Source organism: Anopheles marshallii, chromosome 3, assembly GCF_943734725.1.
Source record: "Anopheles marshallii chromosome 3, idAnoMarsDA_429_01, whole genome shotgun sequence".
NCBI lineage: Eukaryota > Metazoa > Arthropoda > Insecta > Diptera > Culicidae > Anopheles > Anopheles marshallii.
The window spans coordinates 2,279,611-2,306,375 of record NC_071327.1 but is presented as its reverse complement, the minus strand read 5'-3'; the positions used below and the strand labels follow the sequence as shown (position 1 = coordinate 2,306,375).

The 26,765-nt window shown below is 44.8% G+C and overlaps 4 protein-coding genes across 5 annotated transcripts; all 4 read right to left on the bottom strand.

The window, feature by feature from the left end:
- Window positions 1-932: 932 nt before the first annotated feature.
- On the bottom strand, window positions 933-4,177 carry LOC128710802 (coatomer subunit gamma). 2 transcript variants are annotated; one of them, XM_053805655.1, is made up of 8 exons: window positions 4,138-4,177; window positions 3,844-3,971; window positions 2,115-3,750; window positions 1,861-2,045; window positions 1,618-1,792; window positions 1,361-1,546; window positions 1,135-1,287; window positions 933-1,063 (listed from the first exon to the last, which is right to left on the bottom strand). In XM_053805655.1, the coding sequence occupies exons 1-8, from the start codon at window positions 4,175-4,177 to the stop codon at window positions 933-935; spliced, it is 2,634 nt and encodes an 877-aa protein (XP_053661630.1). The 2 variants fall into 2 exon arrangements, with proteins under 2 accessions (XP_053661630.1, XP_053661629.1); XM_053805654.1 differs by lacking the exon at window positions 4,138-4,177 and having other exon boundaries at window positions 3,844-4,014.
- A 2,918-nt stretch (window positions 4,178-7,095) lies between these two features.
- LOC128715928 (nipped-B protein) lies at window positions 7,096-16,013 on the bottom strand. Its single transcript, XM_053810850.1, has 16 exons — window positions 15,947-16,013; window positions 15,500-15,877; window positions 14,113-14,834; window positions 10,739-14,026; window positions 10,452-10,646; window positions 10,280-10,372; window positions 9,911-10,204; window positions 9,647-9,822; window positions 9,394-9,584; window positions 9,048-9,326; window positions 8,727-8,962; window positions 8,187-8,652; window positions 7,950-8,115; window positions 7,689-7,866; window positions 7,394-7,618; window positions 7,096-7,296 (listed from the first exon to the last, which is right to left on the bottom strand). Exons 1-16 carry the CDS (start codon window positions 16,011-16,013, stop codon window positions 7,096-7,098), a joined length of 7,155 nt encoding a protein of 2,384 aa, XP_053666825.1.
- A 3,553-nt stretch (window positions 16,014-19,566) lies between these two features.
- Window positions 19,567-20,688, bottom strand: LOC128711979 (protein ABHD11-like). Its single transcript, XM_053806871.1, has 4 exons — window positions 20,455-20,688; window positions 20,205-20,378; window positions 19,765-20,138; window positions 19,567-19,702 (listed from the first exon to the last, which is right to left on the bottom strand). Exons 1-4 carry the CDS (start codon window positions 20,686-20,688, stop codon window positions 19,567-19,569), a joined length of 918 nt encoding a protein of 305 aa, XP_053662846.1.
- Window positions 20,689-21,118: 430 nt separating this feature from the next.
- LOC128711780 (derlin-1) lies at window positions 21,119-22,072 on the bottom strand. The gene is made up of 4 exons (XM_053806666.1): window positions 21,920-22,072; window positions 21,671-21,862; window positions 21,441-21,601; window positions 21,119-21,380 (listed from the first exon to the last, which is right to left on the bottom strand). The coding sequence occupies exons 1-4, from the start codon at window positions 22,070-22,072 to the stop codon at window positions 21,119-21,121; spliced, it is 768 nt and encodes a 255-aa protein (XP_053662641.1).
- Between the last annotated feature and the right edge of the window lie 4,693 nt (window positions 22,073-26,765).

Genomic DNA, 26,765 nt, shown 5'->3' with positions numbered 1-26,765 from the left:
AGTATAAACACAGTACTACCCTTCTCGCGTGGTAAATAGCTTCCTCCCTTCTCAAGCTCACGTCGGGAGGCTAAGCTCGCGAGCTGATAGTTCAGTTCACCGTATAACAAAGTACAAGCCTGTAAGTCAACGGAGATGAGTAAAGAAAACAAAAGTAACCGTGTTTCTTTATTGTTTCAGTGGTACTCATATTACACTAGTTAATACATATTCACATACACGTGCCCGGAAGGGAATTTGCATGTCGAGGGGTGTGTGTGTGTGTGTGTTTGTTTGTGGTTCAGCATAGCGCGGCGGATCTGTGTGCAATTCGATGCATTATGAGATAAAAAAGCATAACGCGACAAAAAGGAGATTGCACCAAAAATTAGCATACAATAAGCAGTTTCTTCACTATACACTTTGTTCGTGTGTTTACATTTGGTGTTGTTTGTTGAAAGCATAAAGAAATAAAAAAAAAAAACGCCTTCTGCTGCATATTGCGGGTTGGGTTGTGAATGTTTTAAATAGCGACACGGTTTACTCGTACGTACTTCCCTTCCACTTTGTTTTGCTAATAGTAACGTAAGTTAAAATATATTCCACATTTCCATCCTATCTGCTTCGCTTTGAGTACGTAATAGGAAGAGGGGGCAAGGTTGCAAGTCCCCGTCCTACTCGTCATCTACTGGAGCAAACGGATAGACGGGAGGCTCATTCTTGTATATAACGCACGGAATGAAAGAATAGCATACAACGAAAGTCAACAACAGCGTTCGTATGAGTGAACCCCGCTGGTCTAGTATCCATAGTATAGATTCTGCATCGGTTGCTATGCGTCCTCATGAACAGAAAGAAAAACCAGAGAGATTGGGGCAGAAGCAAAATGGAAGCCGAGAGACAGGGGGTTCTCGATATCGTCCGGCTGTTTCTGTTCGGTTACTCCTGCGTGTTTAGCCTACCGCGGATGTAATTAATTCCGCAACGTCCATATCCGTCGATCGTACTGTCAGCTGCATTGTGACACCATCAGCAACGGCCAACTTCGAACGGACAAACACTTCTACTCCACCACGGAACGTTCCTGAAGGTAAAGTACGATAAAGTAATCAGATTGTTTTCAATGTATAAAGAGTTGCGAATGATAACACTCACCGGAACAAAGTAACGTGTGCGTGTGGGCTCCGTCAGGGACATTTTCGGAGAGGTTCGCAGGAGCCAGGCCGAGGAATTTGAGGATCGTGTTGACGGCATCCTGTAGACTGTTCACTGTCGACAGCTCGAATGTGTCTTCCGCTTCAACCCACTCTGTGTATGAGAGTTTAAACAATTGAAAAATGTAACAAAATGTTCCTACTGCATATCTTCATCATTATCCAACCTTCTGTATCGGCACTTTCCCACGCGGCAAGGAAATTTTGTTTCTTTGATTTTTGCATCTGATCCGCAACGGTTATTTCGATGTCCTCTAGTATGTACTCGTCGTTGTAACCTTCGTCCGAGTCCGGTTGACCGGTTGCTGGATCGCAATCTTTTACCAGAAAGCGTAGTGTTGCACCCAGTGTGGCTGAAATGGCACAGAACGTAAAGAACAATACTCTCCGAAGGATTGAAGATATAACACAGTCGTACACTCACCAATGGAGCTGGGAACGTCGTCGGGGAATTGCACGATAACGTAGGTGGATTCTTTGTCACCGTACGGTAGCTTCGCACACGGAATGACGGCACGCGATACGAACCCTTCCGGAAGCTCCAAATCGACGCGTACATTTTCCAGTAGCTGGTCCGACAGCGTGTTGACACAATCAAACTAAACGAGGAAAGATTGAAAAGATTTTCATTTTGCTTCCTTTTCATCTAGGAAAACATTAGTTTTACCTGGAACACGATGTGGTGCGCAAAGCAGTGCTTGATGCAGGACACCGTGTACTCGGTTTCGCTCTCGGTTAGCTGGACTGGTGCGCAGGATTTGTGCAGTGCGCCCACATGATGAATGCCCGGTATGGCAAGCAGCTTCTCTGTGTTAACCTCTTCGCGATTGACACGGGCAATTTTTGGTGCCGCTGTAAATGGGGAGACACATGTTATGCCATTTTCACTGCAAATCGTACTTATATTGCCCGAGATCTTACCTTTGTTCATGATCATTACTTCCTCGTTTACTTCCGGCTGGAGGACCTGCGATTTCGGTACGATCGACAGATCGAAACGCTCCGTCAGTGGGCCCTTTAGATGTTCATTTAGTGATTTTTCCAGCAGTGGCAACGATACGATCTCATGGTCGGCAATGAACCGCTTGTTCAGGTCCGGGTTCGATTGGTTCAGGATGGTGTAATAATAGGTGGCCCGATCGCGCACCTCATCATCACAATCCATCTGGCAACGATTCAACAGCACCAACACGTTCGGTAACAGATCCGGACAGCACGCGCCGAATTGTGCAATTGCAGCGACGGCCGCCGCCCGTACAGTCGCATTTTCCAGTATGACGCGGTTGTAGATGAAGCGAATGTAGCGTGACGGACACTTCGAGTACGGTCCCTCTTTGCCGAGCAGATGCAGAATTCGTACTGCCAGTGATGTATGTTCACAATCCTCGATAAATTCGCACAGATGACCGAGACCCGCCTCCTTCGCGTCGGGATTCTCCTCAATAATCAGGATGATCGTGTCGACGATCGATGTCTTATACTCCAAGCCACCTTCCTCCCGCAGCATCCCGCTTAGGAAGTTCATTGTCACTGCATGCTTTCGGGGGAACTTGGTGCACAGCGAACGAATCGCCTGCACAACCACAAGCTTGAATTCGTCCGAAATTTCCGCCACAAACGTTGCAATCTGCTTCATCAATCGCTCAACCGAACTTTCCGCACCCGTCTTTAGCAGCGTAGTGATAGCCAGTGTTGCTACCGATCGGTTCGAGTCCGCGATCAATCCTTCTAGATCGAGATTGCACACATTGACGGCGGGTGGATGCAACATGGCCACCTTGTTCATCGTACGCACTGCTGCAAAACGTAACGTGGCCTTCGATGAACCGCAGAACAACTGGAGAATGCTCACCGCAGTCGAGAGTTCTCGTGGATTTGTCCGCTTCAGATTGACGACCGCGTGGGCAGCTTCGTAAACCACCATTTCTGATTTGTTGCGCAGACAGCACTCAACAAAGTTGAATAGTGGCGACTCTTCTGTCGCATTCCCGCTTGCATCCTCCTCCTCCATGATTTTGCACGCAATGCGAATCAAAAAGCACGTAGCGTACGGACTGCGTAGATGCTGGCGGGTCAACTTGTTCACCAGCTTTGTAACCGCGAGCCGGTCCGCTTTCCGGATGTGGTACAGCAAACCAAGACCGTGATACTGCACCATTATATTGTCGCTATTAAGTGCTTCCTGTGCTTCGTTTGCCCAGCGTTTTACAACCTCACCGGCCGTACTGGCCAGATGCAGCGAGCTGACGAGTGCGCCACTCGATACTGGTGCATTCCGATCGACGATGCACTGCTTCATGTAGCGCTCAACGGCCTGCAACATCGTGCTGTCCGTGATACTGCACAGGGCTCGGATTGCCGGAGCACGGTACAGATCCTCCTTGCCGGTCATGTCCTTCGTCAGCGAGCTCGTTACAATGATAACATCATCCGCAATTGGGCTGAGCTCCTTGATGCCCAGATAAACCATGCGCCGCATCACAACATCCTTCGACTGGAACAGTTTAGTCATCGCGAAAAAACACTCCGTAGCCTCTCTTGTGCCCAGCACCTCACCCTACCGGATTACAATGAATGAGAATATCAACAATCAGGGGCGATGGTTGGGTGATGTTGCCCAATTGAGAAACCATGCCGTGACTACACCTACCTGATTGAGCAGATACAGTATCTTGGTGAGAATGTGTGTACATTTCCTTGCGTTCACCGGTGTCTCGTTGAACATTCGCGTCTCCTGCAGCACCGACGTTTTTTCGAGGTTTTGCCATGGATTGCCACCTGCCAGCCGACGCCGTGTGCGGCCACGTTTATTGCGCCACATGAAAGAAAGCAACAAACCGTGAAAAAACGACCACACAAATTACTTTAATCGTGCTCTTTTCGTCCGAATATCGGCCGTCGATGGTGACTGCGATCAAACAACTGGCTGGATCAAAATACATACCGTCATCTTCCTCCTTGTTATCTCGCTTAAACGAGCTCATCCTGATAACCGGGTATGGATTATTCTGTGCGTAATGTTTGCGGCCTCACGTTACCAGAATTTGCACTGTGCCGAGTTGGTTTTCTACACAAAATTTGCGCTATTTCTGCATACAGAAACGCGACACTATTCCTCTTCGAAATTTTCAACCACGTCACAATAATTGATGCAGTTTTCTTTTTTTCTTTTCGACCCTCATCTGTCAGTGGGGTAGTTGACAGTTGGGCTGACGTTAGGTGGTATAAAACTGTCAAACCCCATTCGGATGACTATTATACGAGTTCAAAACAAGCATAACGTTGGTCTTGGTAGTTGGTAGTTTTTGTTAATAATATTGAACATAATTTTGTAGTGCACTGAATTATGGTTATTTTTCAGAATATTCTGGCATCTTCTCCAATTTCTTTCATCATATCTAAATAGCAGAAAAACACTCACACATACAATATACTTTCTCCCGAGAAAATATATTTGCTTTCTCGATGGTTTCGTGGATTTGTGTTTTTTAATCGTCTTCTAATGTAAATCCATCTGGTTTCTCATTAATCTTTTACAATTTCTCCTTTCATTCCACCTTTTTGTTCAAATATTTACATGAAACAAACCTGCGCTACGTACACACATACTACACACATCGATCAATCACACTCGGAGCGCGGACAGTTTTTCGATGGATTCTCTCATCCTACTTAATCGGTAAATGCACCCATATCATTCGTACACGCACGCACACACATGCTCTGTAAAACTATTTGCATTCCAATCCGCTTCTGTTTACGTCGAATCGAAGCAGTAATACTGCCCGTTTGTGTGTAGTTTGTTCTTGTTTTTACTACACAAATGAATAATTTTCGCCCCTTCGTTATCATTCTTCCGTAACACACGCGAGCATGTTCTCAGTGCGCTTTGCTCTTTAAGATTTTCAGATACTACTAATTCTACCACCATTCTATGTGTTGCATTAAATATTTGTTTTAAAATTATTACACGTACACCAATGCGAAGTTTCAGAAGACTTCCCAGTCTTCCTCTGCTGTAGCTGCACACACTCTCTTCCTATGCCAATCGAAACATTTGCATTTACTTCAGTCCGTTCTGGTATTATTTTACTTAACCGTCATCTCTAGCAGAAGATAGAAGACAAAAACAATCGTACGAATTTACTATTTACAGTGGTTTCCGCTGACTGGGACATTTATGGACCAATGCGACCTATCTGGGACTTGATTTACCCATAGCTGGAGAGCCAGACATGTTCTTGGTTTAGGGAGGGTGACAAGGTCGAAGTCGAGTTTGTATCCAGAAACGGGCATCTGATGTTAAATCGTGCATTTCTGCAGAATGCACAAGAAGATCGATTCTCACATCGCCATATGTATGTATCTATAATTGTCGGGTGGTATTTAACCATTCACTTACATTAATAGTATTCTCTAGAGTACAGCATTGTTTTTACTGTCCTCGGAGCTTATGTGTTTGCCGCTGCTGTGTGCTTGTGTGTTTAGTATTGACTCCTATCATACTCTTCTAAACTAACGTACGTTCATTCAGTAATAGACGCGAATGTGAACTGGATGTTTAAATATATGTTACAAAACATCGTTTGCAAACTTCGTCACATATCCCAGCATCGGCTTAGCCAGCGCACTTTCCGTCCTTTAACTCATCCACCACATACTTCCGCGATCTAGAATAAACACTTAAGTCCAAACCCCTAATCTGACCCACCCAAGTCAAGTCTTTCCGTTTTTTTCATTTTTTAATCTTCTAAATTGTTCACGCATTCGCTTGCTCACATTCGTTTCATTTGCAGTATAAATTAATATCTTCTATATTCTCCGTTTGTATGCACTGGAAACCCATTACTCACACATGATCCAAATTAGTGGCTTTCCCGTGAAAAACAGCCCGATTCCAAACGCTTCTATTAACATATCGCGCGCATTTTGTGTTTTTTGTTTCGTTTTCTATAGCAAATCTTCCAAACAGGTTCATAAATATTTCGATAAACTTTTAAAAAATTACTCTTCTCTCGTAATTGCGCTTCCCTTTTGCAATTGGAAAGGCTTGTATTTTTCTTCTTCTTGTTTTTGTATGCTGGGGCGGGCGCGTTTCTTTTTAGATTGCGCTACCCTTTTCTTGCCCCATTGGTTCACAGCAGAAAGATTTTCACGTGTGTTTAAATAAATTGTTTTGTTTTGGGGTGTTTCCCTTTCTTTTCAACTAAATTCTCATCAACATTCATTAAACCTCAGAACAACCGTTTATTTCATTGCTGCTTTTAGTTCCATGTATGCATGCTCATGGATTTTACTGGTTTTGTTATCTGTTTTCGCTCTCACGGTAGATTCACAAGGAAGATAGGGATTTGTAGAAGGAGGTAACACAAACCAAAGTGAAGCAAAGAGTAAAATGCAATAGAGGTTGTGCTGCGGTTTCTACTTGTATTCATAGTGAGAGGCTTTCTTCAATACATAGCGTTTAATAATGGTAATTAGGAATGCACAAGTACTGAGCTAGGATAAGCAATTAGCACAGACAGTGGACAATAAAAAGAAAATGTCAATAATTTAAAGTGAATTAAATTAAACAAACAATTAGAACAACGCCACACCGGTTTTACCTCGGTAACCTTTTGTGGTCAGAAGTAAACAGACGGACAGCAAAGAAACACAGGCTCTATATCTATTACAATGCATGGTATTACGAGCTAGAAAAAGGGGTAGAATATTAAACGCTTCCATCATCACAAGACCCGCACAGAGTGCATCATTCCAAAAGGATGCATACATGAGGTACTTGTATGGATTGCAATCCGAACGAGTGGTAACGCACAGGTAGGGGAAGGGAGGGATCCAACAGTGGTCCATGTTAGTTGTTTTGGCTGGTAGGTAATGAGGGGAGTGGTGAGTTACGCTCTTAATCGTAATCATCGTCACTGGCATCACTTTCCTCCTCCTCGGAGCTGGACGCTTTTCGTTTCTTCTTCTTCGCACTACCGCGCCCACTGACAGCCGATTTGCGTGTTGCCGTCGACGCCAGTTGCCGATTCGATGCCGTTTTCGGTGTCTTCGGCACATTGCTGACGACACCGTGGTAAGACGATCGATTGCTATAATCCTATAAAGTTGATTTGATGCAAAATGGCACGTACATATGTTGCGTTAGAACAACCCACGACACACCCGACCACATCTAACATCGCTCAAACACTCACATTCTGTTGCGAAACCGACATGGGGCCGCCCCCGGCAGTGCTGTGCACATTATTCACGTGAACATTATTGCTTGTTCCATCTGTCGTGTGATTATGTTGGGCGGATGATGCCGTTGCAGCCAACTGGCTTTGTTTCACCGGCGTTCCGGCGACCGAGTTTGGTTTTTCATCTTCATCCAGCAGGTCCGGGTCATCCGGATCTAGCCTTAGCATAAGCTGTTTGAACTGTGCGATAGGGAAAAAAGGAAATTTTAATTAAAATCACACACAATCGGACGGACGTTAAACAACTTACGTCTAAGTACCGTTGCACCAGCTCGATTCGTTCCTGTTCACTCTTAACACCATCAGTGCTCCGGTTTTCCTTCAGTAACGTAATCGTTGACTTGGGATCGAACAATGAGTTGGATCTTCGTTGAATGGCTTTGTCGTAGATTTTGCCAGATTCTGATGGGGAGTACCGCGATATTTTGCTAAAATAAAAGACAAAAACAATAAAATAGCATATCATAACTGCGCGTTGGTCGTAGAGATCATATCCTCTCTAGCTATTTACCTATCCGTGATACCGTAAATATCCTTTAGATGTTGTTTGAGTATTAAGAGAAGCATGCAACCTTGAGCTGACCTTATACAATTTTCCAAATCGGATGTATCGTCTGGAAGTCGATTCAATATTGCTTCCTGGTCATCGTCATCATCATCTTCTAGGGGATTTTGTGCTAAAAAGGTGTTAAATAGAGATATTTGTATGAAGCAGCTGGCCATACACGCATAAATCAAACCAACTTACCATTAGATTCGGTATTTGCTTCGGTCCCCGGCAGTGGCTTCAGTCCTTCTCGGAACGTCGCTAGCAAGTTCGTGCCCGTCACAGAAATGAGCACATCAATGTGATGGATAATGAACAAAGGCTCTTCTTGTACGGCGTACGGGAAGTAGGCAAGATTGTCCGCCAGGTACAACATTTGCCGTAGACTAATTTTGCCTTCATCGAACTGCTTCGTGATCGATTGAATAAGTCCACGACGCTGAGGTTTAGTTCCTCGCAACTGTGCGTACAGGAACCCGTTCATGGCTGATGGAGGCTCTTGCGGATCTCTCACCCGGTAGCCCCGTACAATGCTGGTCTCGTCCCGCCGCTGCAACAGTTCCTGCAGCTCGTACGACAGTTGCATACCGGCGTTAGATTTCATATTTACAAAGCCTGGGTACTGCTTATCGATTTCCTGCAAATGTCTGTCTGCACTGTGTGCCACCTGCAAAACGAAGTAAGATAGATAACAGTCAACACTCGCAACCCAATGAAAGAGCATATAAGTTTGCACTTTACCTCTTTTTCCGGATCTGTACTTAAGCATATAAGGTAAGGAACTATTTGTACTGGATGGACCAAGCCTTGCCGCAGGACTATCTCGACGACCCGCATCGCCCAACTCCGCACACCGTAGTCCCGGTGCAGAAAGCTGCGCAGTATCTCCTTCAGGTAAATCTGTATCACACGACTCGCCATGCCAGACGACACGTCGCCCATTTCCTTCAGATCCTCCGTTTTCGATTGTTTCGACCCTGAGTAAAACGAAAATAAGTTCGTCAAGTGAAACCGCGAGAAAAGGAATTTCCTTATGTAGCAGCTTTTAGCTTTTGCACTTACATTCCTTATCGTTCCGCACCATTTGATTTTCTGCCTCCGTAAGATACATGAGAATATTTTTCAGCACCGTTATTTTCATGTCTGTCAGTACTTTATCTTGCGTGAGCAGATAGTTGTAATAATCTCGCAGCTCGACCTTCATCAGATATTCGTAGTTTTTCACACAAAAGTTACCCATCGAAGTAAGAGCTTCCTTACAAATTTCGCTATGATCGCAGGAAAGGAAAAATGCCAGTGTTGCGAACACGTCCTCGCAGATGTTTGCTGGTAGGGGCGAACCTGTCGAGCAATAAAATACATTAATGAGCATTAATGTTCTATACGTTGTTGTTGATGTGAAACTTACCTTGATTGGTGGAGTCCTCGCCGCTTTTAGGCGCCCCGTACACTTCTGGTAGTCGGAAGTCAAAGTATCGCATAATCAAACCTACCGTAAATATGCTGCGTCGGAACTGTGGCCGGAAGTACTGTTCAATAGGAATCGATGGATCCGATGCAAGCTTGTCTTTGATCGATACTAGACCTTTATAGTATAACCTGAAAGGAAGCCACCATACATATTATAAACTTTCTAAGGGACACCGATTTCATCTACTTACTTGGAAAAACAATCCCGAATCAGTTTGTAGTTCTTTGTGATTCTGTTTACAACTGTAGACAAACAGGAAACGCAACTCAACACGATAGTGCGGCTTTGTGTGACGATTAGCATCATCAGATGTGACTCAAGATCTGCCAAAAATACCTCGCTCGGATGATCCATTAGTGGAACGACCTGTACAGGAATAGAATATTACATCAATACAATGCACTTCATCATTTGGTACAAATTTGGGGCCTGACGTGCTTCAAGATATTTATACCTGTTCAAGAATTTCTGCTATCGAGCTGATAAATTTCGAAATGATCTGGTTCTGGCAGCGCATATTAAGATACGGTTCCAACGAAATTGCATGGTTCACTAGAAGCTGGGGCTGAATTTTCGCAAACAAATGCAATGCCGTGATGCATCCTACTAGCCGTGTATTCTCTGCTCCTTCCAGACGCATTGTGGCCTCCACTAAACCATCGACAATCTGCTGGCAGGCTTTGATCAAGGTTTTAGGAATCTCTTTTTTTAGCTTCGAATCATCTTTACTTTCTTTTGGTTCAAATATCTACAAAAAAATATTAACAGATTATCAGAGTATTAAAATTAATACTTTACCATGTTCTATAGCACAAAACCGTACCGTTTTTAGTAAGGCGTCAAAACCTTGGGTGCCCGTTTCGTGCGACGAACAGACGACATCTATAATCTGAGTAATTTTTCTATCCATTGCAGCCTGTTACGGTAAAAAGGAATTAGAAATGTTGATTAGACTTCAATTCAAGCACAGTTTCTGCACGCTTCTCCAGACGTACCTTATCGTTATCATTGCACGGTGTAAACCACATCGTCATAAACACGTCCATGACTAACTTCTGAATTCCTTCCTCGTCGTTCACTCGTCGAATCATTTTAACGCAAATGTCCGGTATCTTTTCGTGCGCCGGATACTCTATGCAAATGTCTCGAAGGATTTTGATTACCCGCTTCCGAACCGAAACGCCCGTATCCTACAAGTACGTGAAAGAACAATATATATATATATATGCATAAGTGAACATTTGCCGAGGGTTTCCTGAAGTTTTCTTCATCGTCTGCTTACCAGTATTCGTTGCGAAATCATTTCGTAATACTGATCAATAAGTTCGTGATCGGAAAGGATGTATTTCCCGACCAGATCGACAGCTGCTTCTCGCACAGAAATGGCCGTATCGAGCAGCTTTTGCTGCACACCCATCTGCATATCCTTACGGGCGAGCACGAGTTGATCTACTTCCACGATATTGGCGAGACATTTCATCGCTCGCGTCCTTATCGCGACCACAGGTTCCCTCACGACCAGAATGATCTTTTGCAAATACTTGTCATAGCTTTGCGAGAAGGAACGTTTGCTCGCCAGATACTGTGCGATCAGGTTTGCATTACTATAGTCGATATATGTTTTTATCTCGTAATTTCCACCGACCGCACCGCCACCAGACCGACCACTCGCACTCCTCCCGAATGGTGCCACCTGACTCAGATAGTATTGCTTCCGCGTGTCCAGCATTCGGAAGATTTCACTGTTCAGTTCCTGATCGACCTGACCCTCGCGAATGTTACCATCCTCGCCGTCCGAATCGTCCGCACCGTCCGACCCGTCCGAGTCGCTTTGATACTTTTTCCGCTTCTTTGCCGCCGCCTTCTTCCGTGATGCGTATCCTTTTTCGCCCTCGGCAATCTTCTTCTTGCGCTGCATCAAATCCCTATACCACTGTGTGATGTAAAAGTGACGCGCATGGTTCCACACCACGTTGCCCTCGTGCGCGTTCACAGCGAGAAAGTCGAGTAAAATCTTCTGCAAAAATTCCGTCCGTTCTTCCTCCTCGTCCAGCTGGAACTTACTGTTGTTCAAAGGCTCGTCACCTTCCTTTTCTTGCTCGATCTTAATGTATTTGATAAGTGTATCCATCGTTTTCACCTTACATCGCGATTCGACCGTGTCCTTCCGTAACCGAGCGGCCACAATGCCAAGGTACTCGAGCGACACTACCCTTATCGATTGCTCGACACCTTTGTCGGACATTTTCTTCACCAGCATCGTGCCGAGCAGACTGAGCAGCAACTCTGCGGCTGGCCATTCGGGTTTGTTTACGGTCGTCAGCAGATCGTGGATGAAGTTCTCGAACAATGGACGGAAATCGGTTTCATTCGAGCGGCTTTTGCATTTGTCCAGAAAGGTTGTCAGAAAGTTACCACCGATGCTCAGTGCCGTGTTGTACTTGCCGAAGATGAACAGATCCGTGCTTTTCCCACTGCCACCACCCGTCCCATCGTCCGCACAGTTCACATTATTGGATCTCTGTTTCGTACCAACTGCGTTTGCGTTACTGTCCGGTGTTAGTGTGTCGGGCAGGATGACGGAAGACTGAATTAGCTGCAGCACCAGCGCCGTCATCATCTGTATGTTACCACCGTTGTTGACCAGCTTGTACGGTCGCAGGTTACGTTTCGAGTGCGGCAATCGATCGAACGACGTCAGTATGTCCGACACGATGTTTCTCCGATGATGGGCGTACTTTTCGTTCTGAAAGATCGTCGTTACTAGATCGAGACAAACAAACTGCAACGTTTCAATATTGTCCACAAAAAACGGTTCCACGCCAAGGGATGAAGCGTGTATCACGATCGTATCGACGAAGTGAAACAGCTCGAACATTGTTACCAGCTGCTTGGACAGTTCGACCGTTTTCGTGTACAGCATCGTTATTCCTTTTTGCTGGTACGTGATCGTTTTCTTCTTCTTGCCCTCGCCGGCTTTCCTTTTCGTTTCCACCGAATAGACCGGATCGTACGAAGCGAAAATCGTTTCGCGCAGCTGAAATTGCACAAACTTGATGATGGCGTCGATGTTATCTTCCTGCAGAAATTTCGTGTTCTTGCTCGTGTACAGACAGCAAATGAGCAGAGACGCTTCGACCGCGTTCAGAATCTTCTCAATGCACTCGTCCCCTACCAAATCGTCCTGCAGCTCGGACCCGCTCAGATTCTTCGCCGAATGGATCGACCGCATTGCGTACGTAATTAGCAAGGTAAGCTTATTTTCGGGTATTGCATCGATCGCATTTCGAAGCTTTAGCTTCGCCGCCTCGGCACTGATACTGTTCAGCAGCCCCGTAGGAATGCATTCGTACTGCTCGTCGCCTTCCTCCATGGTAGGTGTTTCCGTTTCGTCGAGTTGATCGAAAATTTTGTTCATTAACGAAACGAACCGCTGGTAGGTGTTCGTCGCCATCAGTTCTTCCTTGCTGAGCTTCTTCACCACAGGCGCCGCCGGCCGTTCTACCCGTCGTACCTTCGGCTTGCTCAGATACTCCTCCGGGTTTTCCTCGATCCTTTCCTGTGCCTTCCGTTTCGGTGCCCAAGGCCCTCGTGATTCTTCTTTCATTTTGCTGAAAATCTGATCGAAGGTCTTTTTCTCCAGACCCATCTTGGCGGCCATTTTCGGCTCTTCGGCTACGAACTTCTTTAGTCCTTCTTCGGCAAGCAGCATTTTGGTGTGCTTTTCAGTTAACCGTTCCGAGACAACGATCACTTTGGGTAGCTTGAGCGCTTCCACTTCGTTCAGCGGTATCAAGCGGTTCAACAGATGCTTTGTGTCGATATGGGGTTTCGCAGGAGCTGGTCGGCCCGGTGCTGCTGTATTACTGCTCGATTGAGATGCAGCGACCGGTGGTTGTACTACGGGACGATTCGTTATCGCCACAGTGGACACATTGCTTATCAACGCTCCACTAACACCGATCGGACGTATGGCAGGTGTGGTAGCATTCGATTGTTGACTAGCACCGCCGCCACCAGCTCCCGGAGGTCTCGGTTTGTTGGGACCTAACAAAGGAGTAGGATATCGATGTGCTCCGGCCGTCGTTTGTGCCTGCTGCGGACCTTTCATGGCACCGCTCTGGTGATGCTGCTGCATGTTCAATGACGTTGACGTGTTAACCGTGTCCGGTGCTGTGCTACCTTGTGCCGGGGATGGTCGCCCTCGGGCATCTAGATTTTTGCTTTGCTGCTGCTGCAAATATTCGTTGTTCCGTGGTGCCGTTTCTGGAAGCTTCGCAAGGTTTGCAGCATGGGTGTATTGCTGCTGTTGCTGCTGCTGCTGATGGGGCATCGACTGCTGCTGGTAGAGGGCTTGCTGATGATTCATTCCAGAAGATATGACCACGGCGGGGCTGCCATTGTTTAGATGAGATTGCTGATGCTGCTGTTGAGATTGCGATAACTGCTGTCCTTGCGGCAAAAGGGTGTGATTTGGCAGATGCTGCTGCTGCGGTTGTTGCGAATATTGGTGCTGTTGGGTTGAGGCACTGTGTATATTATTATTCGTTTGATTTATCACATTTAGATGCTGTAAAGAAAGATAAACAAAGGGAGTTTTAATCGATTCATTCATATCCAAATAAGCCATGTACCATCATCACGCTATGTACGCACCTGTTGTTGTGGGATTAAGTGATTTTGTTGCAACATCGCCTGTGGCACCGCCTGATTACTGGTAGGTGCAGAAACCACCGGATGGATTGCAGCTGTGTAAGATGCGGACTGTTGGATCACACTCTGATGCGGATCCAATGCAGGCAAGGATTGATCTTGCACGGTGTTGGACGCATGCGAAACGATCACATTTTGATTGTGTTGTTGCTGCTGCTGCTGTTGGAAGAGCTGTTGCTGCTGCAGTTGGTTGTTTTCTGCAGAATTGGACGAGTATGGAACATTGTGTATATTAATCACCTGTTGATGCAGTTGTGCACCGATCGGTTGCTGTCCGATCATTACTGCGTTGGTTGGCGTTTGGGAAGAAAGGTTGGGAAAGGAATTGCCAAGAACATTTTGCTGCTGTCCTCGAATGATAGTAGCTTGTGGTGAAGGGATTATGTGATTGGGATCGGCGGCAAATTGAAACTGTTGCTGCAGAATCTGTGTTTGCTGTGGCAGTAACTGCTGTTGCTGTTGCTGTACGTTGGGAACAGCCTGCTGTGCATGGTGTAGTTGCTGCGGCTGATGCTGCAGCTGCTGCATGTCATGTTGAGTTTGAAACACCGATTGCAATTGCTCGATTGGTACTTGTTGCTGATTCGTATACGCTTGTTGTAATTGCACCAGATTTGTATAGCTCTCGTTGGGAAGATTGTAAAACTGTGTCTGTGATGTTGGAGCTGCACACACGCACGCAAAATAATCAAAATTGTAATTAAAAAAAAAAAACAATAAAGCAAGATATACTATAATGAACCATTTTCAATTAAGCAAAATCGCTAATAAAGTAATAGTGAATTTGCTTACGTAGACTACGCCGGAGAAAAAATATATACAATATATACATTACAATACATGTTAGTATTCCATCTAATCCAAAGTAATCCAATCATAATTGCAATGCAATAGTCAATCATTAGATTATGTGCAAATGGTTATTCCGTTTTTACGATTTGTTAATCCTGCACAGCCGGCTTTCCGTCAGTAGCGCAACAGCAACAACAATTTTTCGTATCTTAACAGTATAGATACTTTTTTCAGTGCCGATTATGCGTATTACTCCTAAACTACATAATATGTAAACTTCTGAACCAGAATTCGATTAACAATTTATTATATACAGTGTTATAATACAATCATATTGCTTGGCATCAATGAGGTTATTCTGGTTAGTTATTGATTTTAATTTAATATTAGTTAGTCTTACATAAATTACAAGACCTCAGAACTTAGTGTTACTTGTGCAACAGGAGTTATAGATTGTTAAAAGGTACGTATCACATTATTTCGAGGTAGGATTAGTGGACAGAGGTTGGTTGTGTGTTCGTGTTTTCGGTTCACTTACTTATTTTCTGCTGCTGCGCCACCAACTGTTGCTGATTTCCAACCCCTAGTGCAACAGCACTGCTGAACATTTGGTGAATTTGTGGATTGTAGGGGCTTTTGAAAACGTTTGGCCTACTGGAATGAATAGCCTGCAAAAGCGCCGGCCCGTCGATCGGAACGCCATTGGCAGGAGCAGTAGGCTGTGGATACTGATCCTTTAGCTCTATGCTATCGGAGTTAGTTTGTTCGATAGCGGTAACGAGTTGTGCAGTCAGAGCGTCATCCCGTGTGGCTAGCAGATTGTTCGCTTCCTCGGCCACTCGCGGGTGGAACAGAAGCGAACGGTTTAGCGACGCGGATACGGACAGCGAATCTGAGATGGGTAATTCGCTTAACACTAAAATGAAAGAAGATTGTAATGTACTGATGGGGGGAAGAACTTCAATGTGTTGTTCACAATACTTACGATCAGAAAGACTGGTAAGACCAGCAAGTGTGGTTATTGGAACGCTTGGAACATCTCGATCACTCATTGCTACTGCTGGTGACGAGACGTATGTCGAAACAAAACTTGAATTTCCGGCAGGTTTTTTGCTGTTTTACTTCAATAGCTTCCTGGGGTAAAGCAAATCTCGGATTTAATTAACCACGCGCACTGTTTTCGTTGCGATGTGTGTCGATGCACAGGAGAAAGCTGAATAAAGTGATCCGTTCCTGTAAGGAAGAGCATTCTGTCAGTGCACTTTGGAATTACAATGGCAACGGCTGAAGAACTTTGAAGAAATGACCCTTGATTCACCATAACCTCACTTAATGGCAAAAGATGACAGGTCAATCATTTATTGGAACAGTTTAAGAGGCGTTTCAGTAAAGTTTAAGGTTTTAATTTTTGTAATAGATAATAGAGTCGAGTTTAATTCAATTTTTTTCATTCATTTCAAAAAACTGAAAGGTTGGTTGGTTCCAAACCGACAATTGAAGAAATATTGAATTACTAAAAGCAAAAATACAGCGCAAACCGAGATTTTTACAAAATTAACCGGTGATATGTACGCTCGCTCCCTACGTTTGCTTGGATAGCGGGAAAATGTTTTCCCTTCGAGAGTTTTTGTTTTGAATGGTGTACACTGCACGCACACATAGTTACCACCGCCAAAAGAATATTCCGCGCGTCGTTCAGATTCTGCACAAATACACACAACTATGGCGGTACGCACAAAATACTGCCAGGTATCGTTCAGTGGTGTGTTGTCGGTTTTTAAAACACTGCGTTCTCTTCACTCAAAGGAGCAGAGGAAATACAGCCACAAAGCAAAAAGCGTCACAACGCACACACGCTCAACCTATTGCTTCTAACCCACTGAATCAAGCCTGCTGCTGCGTGGATGTGTGTATGTATTGCGTGTGCATACAATGCAAAGAGTAAGGGAAACAGTGGAAAGAATAATAACAACAATAAGCGGAGACGCATCTTGACAGCTAGCTTCCTCTCGTTCGCGCATAGCGTGCGAGTGAAAGGGAAAACAAGTTACAGCTTCCTATCGTGCTGCAATTGTTGGCATGGGCCACAACTGACACGGGAGGACGGCAAATCATAATAATTAATCACAGTAGCACTCCCGTTTCTGGCATATGTGCGCGAGCTGGCCAGCAATAGTTAACAACGCCTCTCTGCGACCCACAACGCTCTTCCACTTTCACCTTCCGTCCTGGCCCACGTCGAAGTAACGTTTTTCACATTTCACGGAAAACCCCACCGGGGGAGAGTATGTGCAGAGATTTTCTCCTGCTGAAAAACCAGTCAGCCACAAATTTGCGGCAGGACACAAAACAAAGAAACCTTCCGGACAGCCTCGGACGGAACACGCGCGTCAACGGCAGCTGTCAAAATGTGTAGCAGCGCGAAAGTAATTCTTTTGTTCCGAACTGCTCCGTTCGCTACGGTTGATGAAAAGTTAAGTTTTTGGAATCAACTTCAATTAGCAAAAAACATTTTTTTATACGAAAAAAAAACCTTCTGAGATACATGAGTAATATCAATTGCATGGATGTACACGTAGTGCCGCACTATGTTCACGTTAACAGAATTGCTGTAAAGACATCACACATTTCAGCCAGACATCTAACTGCATTCTATTCACTTTTTGAGACCTTTAGCTCAACATCAAGTTAAGCACAGAAGATTCTTAAGGCATTCATTTGACATTGGAAATCTTCCCCGAGAAGAAACTTTTTTCACCAACAATTTAAAGGGGATTTGCTTCCCTGTTGTAATACACCTGGCCCGTTCAGATCTCGGGTGCGCGTGTGTGTGTATGTTTTGCACGCAACATCCGAAGCCTACTTTCCCCCAGTTCCTGGAGGGAATCGGTGGATATCATTCATTGCCGCAAGCACTCGCGAGCTTACTTTAAACGCACACAAAAGCGCACGCACACACGCTTAAACACTAGTTGTGTCTGGCACGAAGAAAGTGGCATTGAGAGAGAGTGGAAAAGAAATAATCCGTGGACGATGAGTTAAAGAAACGAAATGTCCACGGAATTTCAGCATTCCACACAACCGCCTCACACCACCCCATCACTATCCATACCCCGTTCCGACACCAGACAGCAACCGAGACACGACCGCACGACTGGATGTTAGTGACACTTCCACACGAAAGGGAATGGAATTCCATACCCCACCTTGGTTTGCACAAGATGATTTCGAAGATGCTGCGTGTTCTGAAAGATGCACACTAGCGGTCACCAGCTTCATAGACCACACATCGTAGCAACCATTGCCAATGCACGGGATATTCGGTACGGCGATCACAACCGTAGCGCTTCTACTGTGTCGAAGGATTCTACCGCCAGAGGGCTTTCGGAAAACACCGAATCAACACGCACGCACAAACACACGCACACGCCACCGCCGCCACCATCAATGTATGAAAGGGAGGTCAGCGAACCAAAATATTGCTTCTATTGCGAGGCTGAGAACCAACTGCACGAGAAAACTCCCACATTTACTTTCTCTCTGCGGGCAGATTTTCCACTTGACGCCTTTTTCCATCTCACTACATTCACTAAAGCCTGTCACCTGCCTCCGGCCCCCACACCTTTCCTAAAAAAAAAACTTCACGACCTACTGCACTGTGCCAGTACACGACGCGCGAAATGTGGAAGAGACGGACTATGGCTGGGGAGGTGGTTTCGGTACGCGTCGTCTACCGGATGATGGAAATGGGGTGCTCTCTACCTGCGTGACTGCTGCCACACCGCGGCCGAAACAGGAATATAGCATCTTTTTACATCGCCGCACACAGGATCAGGCTACACCGAGTAAGGATCACACGGAAAAGTCACGGGTAGCGATAAGTGTCGATGCCGTTGTTTCTTTTGCTGCTACTGCTGCGACGACGACACTGATGGCGATGACGATGATGATGAATGATACTGTGCTGGTACTGCTGCTGCACCACTACGCGAAAAAAACACGCAAATCGACGGAAAACGAAACTAACAAAAAAGAACACTGCATCGACCGTGCCCGGCTACTGATGACCTCCGTGGGATCACTATTTACGCCTGGTTCTCGATCAATTTTCACCGTTTTTCGTAGAAGCCGTGAAACCCCGTTTTTCCCGAACGGGTAGGCTTTTTTGCTCTCGTTCCGAAACGAAAATGGCGAACTACATACACAATTACGGTGCGCGCTCGATTATCCGGGGGTTCTTTCATTTCAAGCGACGGGAGCGAACAAGAGGTAAGTACATGGACATACGATGTTGACAGTTGCTCGCTGGAAAAATGGATGACCAGGCGAAATTAACGGAAAAATATGAATTTGCTTTTATTTATGTTGAAATTATTTACGTTTTGTAGAGTTCCTGTAGGCATCGATTAAATGATGTTCGTTCATCAGTTGAAAACAATTCGGAACCTCAATTGAAAAAGAATGTCTTGAGATAATGCTCTCATTATGCACATTGTCCTATTTTATTTCAGTGGATACCTATTCGTTGTAGGTCAACAAATAATTTACTCGACTTTTACAAAACTAAATAAATTCATTACATCACATCATTTCTTAGCACAGCCTCTATTCGTTAAGAAAATTAAGCACCAGCTTGGAAAAATCGGCCGACTTTTCACTGTGCACCCAATGGCCGGCGTCCTTCACGTACGCGATATTCGATTTAGGAAACAGTTTCTTTATCAGCGGAACATCTTCGGATCTGAAGCGAGAAAGAATGCGTTACGGTATAAGATCGAGTTTTAAACTTCCTTCAACACTTACTTTACGTAATCTGATCGTCCACCAGCGATGAATAACGTTGGTCCTTCAAATTTATGTCCACTCAGATTGGGAAATTGTGCCACTCCACTGTTGAAATTACGTTCCAACGACTGCAAATTGATGCGCCACCGAAACTCACCGTCTCCCTTTTCCGCCTTCACCAAATTCGTGATGAGAAAGTCTCGCAGTGGCTTTTCCGCCACGACTTGGCTCAGCTGCTCGTCGGCAATTTTACGCGCTTGATGAATGGTTGCATTGGAAGATATTTGAATCATTTTCATCGATTGAAGAAATAGGGGGATGTTCGTATTGCTTGTTCCAAGTCCGGGACTGGGCGAAATATCCACAATTACTGCCTTTTCCACCAGTTCGGGCTGTAATGCAAGTGGTGGAATATTGAAGGAGCTTGCTTAACTGTGCTCACCTGTGTATTATCTTACGTATTTAAGTGCTAACAGCATCATGGCACGACCTCCCATGCTGTGTCCGATGATAGAGGCTTGCTGAATCCCCAAGGTTTTGTACAGTTGGACCAAATCCTCCACCATATGATCGTACGAGTGTTCATCCGTGTGTGGGCTATCCCCGTGATTGCGTGCATCGATCGCATATATCTGTTCAAATAATCCGAACCGTTCTGTTGCTTTAATTATTCTTTTGACCGCACGTTCGACTTCTGAATGTGCATACCTTACGGACGGGTTTGGTATTTTTGTGAAACGCTTTAGCCAAACTGTTCCAATTCGACTTTGACCCGAACAGACCATGCAGCACGAGTACCGGTGGTGCATTGCTGTTCGATGCGTTGTTTTCATACCGCGTGAAGGAAAGTGGAACTGGAACTGGTGGTGAATAACGGGATGCACTTAGATGTAACGAACGGAAGGAGCTTTTAAATGTCCTAAACACATGATTTGGGAACATTTCTGCTGAACAACCAAGGGCTCGACGAGTATTTCTTTGTGTTTATTTTGATTCACTGACAGCTGCCCTTCGTCCTTTTGTTATTCTTCTTCATATTGTGCTGTTCATTCCCTTCTGTTAGTACCAATGACTATTCTTTCTCATCGTCACAAACAAGTGGTCGATCAAGATTAAATATTTATTACATTAGAAAAACGACATTTCCGTTCACCAGCAATCTTGCACAAGGTTGCTTGAGTGTACTTAGTGTACTAAACACGAATAGGCGCCAGACTGTTACAGGTTGTCCCACTTAGTAGAAAGTGGGCAACAACCAAGATGACGAGAGATTGAGACAGTACGACGACAACGGCGACCCTTTTCCTGCAGCATCTGGCTAGTAGGTTTATGATCATTGGTTTATATACACATCGAAATGCATCACGTGTGCCTAATTACGTCCCAGCGTTTGACCGCGACCCCACGCGTGGCGGAACCCAGCCATATCGGCCTGTTGCTGTTGTTGTGGCACCGGACGTTGGCCGACCGGTGGCACTCCGAACCCATGGGTGCCACCCTGCACATCGGGAAAGTAGCGTTTGATGAAGAATGGCGTTTCAATCAGACTTGGTCCACCGAGTTCGCCTGGATAGCTAAACTTCAAGAAGTAATAAGCGTGTCCAACGAAGATCCCCACAAGCGAAAATATGCTTCTGCAAAAGAAACGAAGTTTGCATTCATCACACTAAAGCAAAGATTCGTAACATACTTACCCTGAAGACAGTATCATATTCATGCCGAGAAGCACCCACGGTAGGTACATTGCCTTGAAACGCATGCCAAACCAAAAGCTAACGATCATATCCTGATTTAGCTTGCACCATACGTATAAAACCGACAGCACCATCGGATCCATTAGGATGGGTAACTCCACCTAAGGAAAGGAAAGAAGTCAATCAAATTATACAATTCACTTGGGTTTTGTCACAGCATCGTCACTTACCACTAGACCAACGATGACGCACAGGATCCAGTTGAAGAAAAGCATATAGAAATAGTCTCCCGGTTTTTGTTTATAGTGATCCGACTCTAACCGTAATGAGTAATTGTACAGGAAAAAGCAATTCATCATAAAATGAAACCCGGTCCCTGGATTTAGTGGATAGAATAGCACAGCGGTCATGGGCCTCCATAGCTGTAAACAAAGAGAACTTTAAGAAAGGGGAAACCATTTGCTTGCTGCTTTTCTTACCTGTAGTTTGTAGAATAACGGTGCGTACTGTAAGATGAGATAACCCACGGGCAGGAGACCAATTTTGGCCAGCAATGAAATACCGACAGTTGCCGTCAGCCAAATCCGCGTAAAAGGTGGCACTTGTTTGTACCAAGTTTGGAAATCGCTCATGATTGTTGCTTCTCTATAGGTTCGCTTGAAGAAATGTAGTTGCGCAGAACAATGCCGTACAGATAGATGATCAACCAATCGCTTAATTGTTTTTTATTACACTCTTTTGCATCAGAAATTATGGGTTAACGATTGAAAAATCCTTCCGTGCAGTTTATTTGTTTTGATATTTTTTATCCCGGTGAAATGACGTGGTCTGTTGTGTTGACAGTGTTGCTGTCAGTGTGACGTTTTGTCGAGAGGGAGCCCTACAAATGTGCAAACTACACACCCAAACACTACATTTGAAGCTTTTTGGAATTATTGAAGACTTTTTTTTGGTTGTCTAGAAAAGGTCTTCAATAGTTCCATAAAGCATTCAAATGTAGCATTTGGGCTAGTTGGAAAATCTTTGAGAGGCACACGCGAAAATTCGATGTTTGAATATTGTCTATTGAAGTGATCCTCGTGAATACGTTATACGGGTACTTTAGAAACTTCGTAATTTTTGGAATTTTTGGGCACGATGGATGAGGAAAAAGTATGCGCGGGTGTTCAAGGTGTGGATTTTATATACAACGGAACGAAACTCCCATCAAAGCTTTTCCCCATATGCAGCGCTAAACATCTAGAGGAAAGCCAGAACTTGCAGTAATTGCCAAGAGCTCTGTGCTATAGTGTCCCAAAGTAGATTGGGATTGTTGCGCCTTACCGAAATGTGTATACAATATTTGAAAGGATTTACATCTAGCTATCAAAGAATAAGATTGATTGTTTGTTTATGTCAATAGTGTATGTTATAGCAGTTTGTTAGAATTGAAGGTTCTTGTACAAATGGTACGAAATAAGCAAAAAATAAATGTTATTTAAATATCAAATGTAGCACCATGACAATCGAAATTTTAAATGAAATAGCTTGTTAAGACACGAGTCTTTATGGTGTGAAAATTATAATTGAGATGTCTCAATAGAGTTCTCCATTTCACATATCTCTGCAAACAAACCGCAGACGGTATCTAATATTGTAAGCAGCAATACAGCAACAACACCAACATTCACTTACATACCTGTGCAGCGACATACGATTTCTATGCAAAAGCAACGTGCAAACAAACAAAGTACTGTGCGTCTCCATTCGATCGATATTGAAGCTGGTTGGTGCCTTATTTCTCTGCCCGTTTCCCCTTCTTGTGCTCTGGCTTTATTTACCTCGCAGCACCAGAGCCGTACAACGATGGAGACAATGATCATCATCGCGCTGATGCTGATGATGACGTAAAAACTAAAATTCAAGCGTGTGTGTAGTGGTGATGACGCTTGGCACCATCAGTGGAACATAATGGCAGACGACGAAAGGGATGAGAGGGTGGGTTTGCTTTAAGCCCTCGCACTGTGACCCGTTGCATCCTGCGACCTCTACTAGCCAGCCATTGAACGGCGAGTGTGTTAATAAATACATAGATGTGCGCTCTCTTTCTATCGCGTTGTTTCCTCCCCTTTCGTACTCCTCGGGGTTCGGGACGTGTTGCTGCGCTTGTTTTTTTTGCGATTCGGACGGGAATGCTGATTTCTACGTAACCAACAAAACGGTTCAGATGCCACTGTACGTAACCATGACGACCGGATGGCGGACATAGCGACGGCGTGTAAGTAAATGTGTTGGTGTGTGTGTGTGTTTATTGAGAAAGACGATCAAGATTCTCTGCGCCAGGTCGACGGAGGACGAACAACGTGTGCCTTTTTTTCGCGCGCTAGCTTTTGGCGGTCGTGGACGCGTTTTTGTTCATCGACGTACGTATCAAGGATTTGCTCGCGATCGGGACCCTTTTATGTTCGGGTGCACGGTGGGAGAGTTGTTGACGGAAGGGATTGTCGGACAGATATTTTTTGACAATTTGCCAACAATCCAGGCCCCAGTCACGGTCAGCAGTGTGTGCGGTGAGGATGAAGATTGCTGGATTGTTCGGAAAGTTTGAGGCAGTGCTCCGTGGATCAATATATATCAGACATTGATTGAAAAATGGAATCGACCATCATTAGCATAAACTCGTGAAATTGTGAGTAGCGGTGAAGGGAGCGAACTCTATTGTTAAAACGCATTGTCACCAATCGAGCATAGGCGTTGTGAATTATTGATGAGATGTGCAGTATGAATTGAATTCCGACCACAACAAGCGAACCCGGAAAGGCTAAAGTGTGTGTTTTTGATGTCAATTTTCTGGCACTGTCAAATGCAGCGTGTGTTGCTGGTTTCGGTCTCTAGCAAGCGATGGTAAAAGAGAACCTGATCGACATAGTTACAACTGCCGTCGGCATATTGGCGTAAGAATATTGCTCGTTGCTGTTTACCATGGAACCGTGTACAAGTTCCAGTCGTTCTTTATCGGTGAGTATTCTTCGCTATTAAGATATACAGGTATTTGATTAAAATATTGTATGTTTCTACTAAGTGTTCACTAAGCCAGCATTATCGGGCGATTGAACCAAGCGAGTATTAGCTTCTTCATTGTTGCCAGATTTTCGATTTCCGTCAGAGTTCCGTCGGCTTTTTTGAACGATTTTGAACATGAAGTCATAGTTTTGGAAAGTAATATAATAATATTGTCAATATTAGACCGTTTGACAATGATCAACGGTGAATCCTAACTGTTTAACAAACAAAAAAAATACGGTTCGTTCCAAACGATCGTATTAAAGAATCATTAAATGCAATAAATCTGAGATGGTACAGTTGCTATTCCATGCCCTGCCAGATGGCAACACGACCCAGCCGCATGTTTGATGCAAGCTCGTTGGTAAAGGATAGAGAGAAAGTATGGTCGATACTTTCACTCCTCATTTGTGGCACTTCCCATTGCCAGCTGCTGTTGCGTCTGCCACGTAACAGTTGCGCATTGTTCCACCATAGTTGCGGATATTCGGGCAAACGAGCCAAAAGCGTAGTGGAAAGCCAAGCGTAGGGAATGTAGTGGGAAACGACACCCTGACCAACCCGGACGGACAGATCTCACTGAGCCGTCGGTTGGAAACTGCAAACTGGCGTTAAATGCTAATGGTCGCCATTTTGCGGCAGCTCGAATCAGATTCTGCTTGCAGCGAATGGCCATCGCTGTTTGCAGGAGAGAAAAAAAAAACACACACACAACGAAACGTTATTCCAATTGAACAATAAATTACATCAACGTGACAAATGCCCGGCATTGCGTTTGTTGCGGAATACCGACGGTTTGTAATGGCTGTTGGCGCCGTACATGAAAGTGGCGTTGCGAATTTCCAGGAAAGTGTGGAAATTGGGAAAATAGGCAATTGTGAAGTCATCAAGTTAGTTTCATTGTGGTTGTCAGTGCGTCAAAAAGATAACGAGTTGTGCATGGAGTAGTGTTCACGTTCAAAACACAAAATCGGCCTCTTGGATACGAAAACATTTGGCATTTGGGAAGCTTTCAAAGGTTGTCATGTCCACACACAATTGTTCTAAGAAAGTTGCCATGGTGATCTATCACTGTAGTAAAGATCTGGGATTGTCAATATTTTCGTTGTAGTTGTTCATAGGACTTGTGGAAATTTTGAACTGTAAGGTGTTCATTTGTCTCTTTCCAACATTTTAGGACTGCACAAAACAGTCAGGTGTCAGTGAGTTATAAAAATTAACATTATGAGATAGTCTTAAGACACTTACTTGCTTCGGACGAGCTTTAAGAGAGTCATACCCTCAAGTGCTCTTTGGTTTTCGTCGTCGTGAAAACTGAACTTAATTTAAATGTTGTTATTTAAAACATTTTCCTTTGGTTGCACTGCCCTACTTTTCTTATCACTCTTCATTCTCTCAGCACTCTGCTTCCAGTTCTTCCCTGTACATTGAACAAAACCTAAAAACGGTACCAGCAGTCGGGAGAGTGTACACATCATAATTATTTTATCGACAATTAGAGATCGTGTTCTTTTTTGTTGTATTTCTGTTTACATGTGCGCAACCTTGCAGCCCTTACTGCACACGGGAGGGCTCAATCAAAATGGGGAGTGCAAAGCTGCTACATCCAAACTGGACCGGATGACCGGAAAAAGGCGAACACACGCCTAGCAAACAAAACTACCTCGGGCACAATAACGCAACCTCGAGCTGGGCAGGGTCGCGTCGTATGGTCTGAGGGTGCTTCGGAAGGAAGAGGGCGTTCTAGGGTGCTTTGGTGGTGCGCAATCTCCGGAAGCCCTCCGAAACGCGAACGGAACGGAAAACAGGCGGGAAATGAGTCGTTTTAGCAGCTGCTGCGATTAGGCGAGCGCCATATGCGAAACCAGAACGGCAAGGATGCTGGTGTGCGATTGCGTAAAGAGCAACGTGAAGGTCCTGCCGTTTCGCAATCGTTTGCTGGAGGGCCTTGGTACCGTTGCCACCAATATGGCCATCGTCTGAGAGACGCCAACTCCCCGTGGGGTGTCAGTTGATCTCACGCCACGATCTCACCCAAGGAGGGGGTCCTTCTGCATCCGTTTTTTTTCGACAGGCTTTTGGTGAAAATCTAAATTTTCTTCCAACTGTGGTCTGTTAAACCGTAGCTGTCCAAAGGGAGATTGAAAAACTCAGCCCGTTGTGCTTTTCGTGCAGTTCGAACAGTGTCATTGTTCGCTATGGAGAAGTGGTTGTCGTGCTGTGTAGACGTACATCATGATGCACGCGAGTTGCATGGAAAGCATTTACAGCCGCGGGTCCAAA

Excerpts from the sequence above, each read along its gene's own strand:
- LOC128710802 (XM_053805654.1), bottom strand. The coding sequence starts at position 4,014 with ATGTGGCGCAATAAACGTGGCCGCACACGGCGTCGGCTGGCAGGTGGC. Across the intron at positions 3,751-3,843 it reads TACTGTATCTGCTCAATCAG|GGTGAGGTGCTGGGCACAAG; the intron begins GTAGGTGTAGTC and ends GTAATCCGGTAG. Across the intron at positions 1,547-1,617 it reads CGACGTTCCCAGCTCCATTG|CCACACTGGGTGCAACACTA; the intron begins GTGAGTGTACGA and ends GTGCCATTTCAG.
- LOC128715928 (XM_053810850.1), bottom strand. The coding sequence starts at position 16,013 with ATGAGTGATCGAGATGTTCCAAGCGTTCCAATAACCACACTTGCTGGT. Across the intron at positions 8,963-9,047 it reads GGTGCGGAACGATAAGGAAT|GGTCGAAACAATCGAAAACG; the intron begins GTAAGTGCAAAA and ends CGTTTTACTCAG. Across the intron at positions 8,653-8,726 it reads GTACAGATCCGGAAAAAGAG|GTGGCACACAGTGCAGACAG; the intron begins GTAAAGTGCAAA and ends TTCGTTTTGCAG.
- LOC128711979 (XM_053806871.1), bottom strand. The coding sequence starts at position 20,688 with ATGTTCCCAAATCATGTGTTTAGGACATTTAAAAGCTCCTTCCGTTCG. Across the intron at positions 20,379-20,454 it reads ATACCAAACCCGTCCGTAAG|ATATATGCGATCGATGCACG; the intron begins GTATGCACATTC and ends TTATTTGAACAG. Across the intron at positions 20,139-20,204 it reads TGCTGTTAGCACTTAAATAC|CCCGAACTGGTGGAAAAGGC; the intron begins GTAAGATAATAC and ends CTTGCATTACAG.
- LOC128711780 (XM_053806666.1), bottom strand. The coding sequence starts at position 22,072 with ATGAGCGATTTCCAAACTTGGTACAAACAAGTGCCACCTTTTACGCGG. Across the intron at positions 21,863-21,919 it reads CGTTATTCTACAAACTACAG|CTATGGAGGCCCATGACCGC; the intron begins GTAAGAAAAGCA and ends CTTTGTTTACAG. Across the intron at positions 21,602-21,670 it reads GCGTCATCGTTGGTCTAGTG|GTGGAGTTACCCATCCTAAT; the intron begins GTAAGTGACGAT and ends TCCTTTCCTTAG.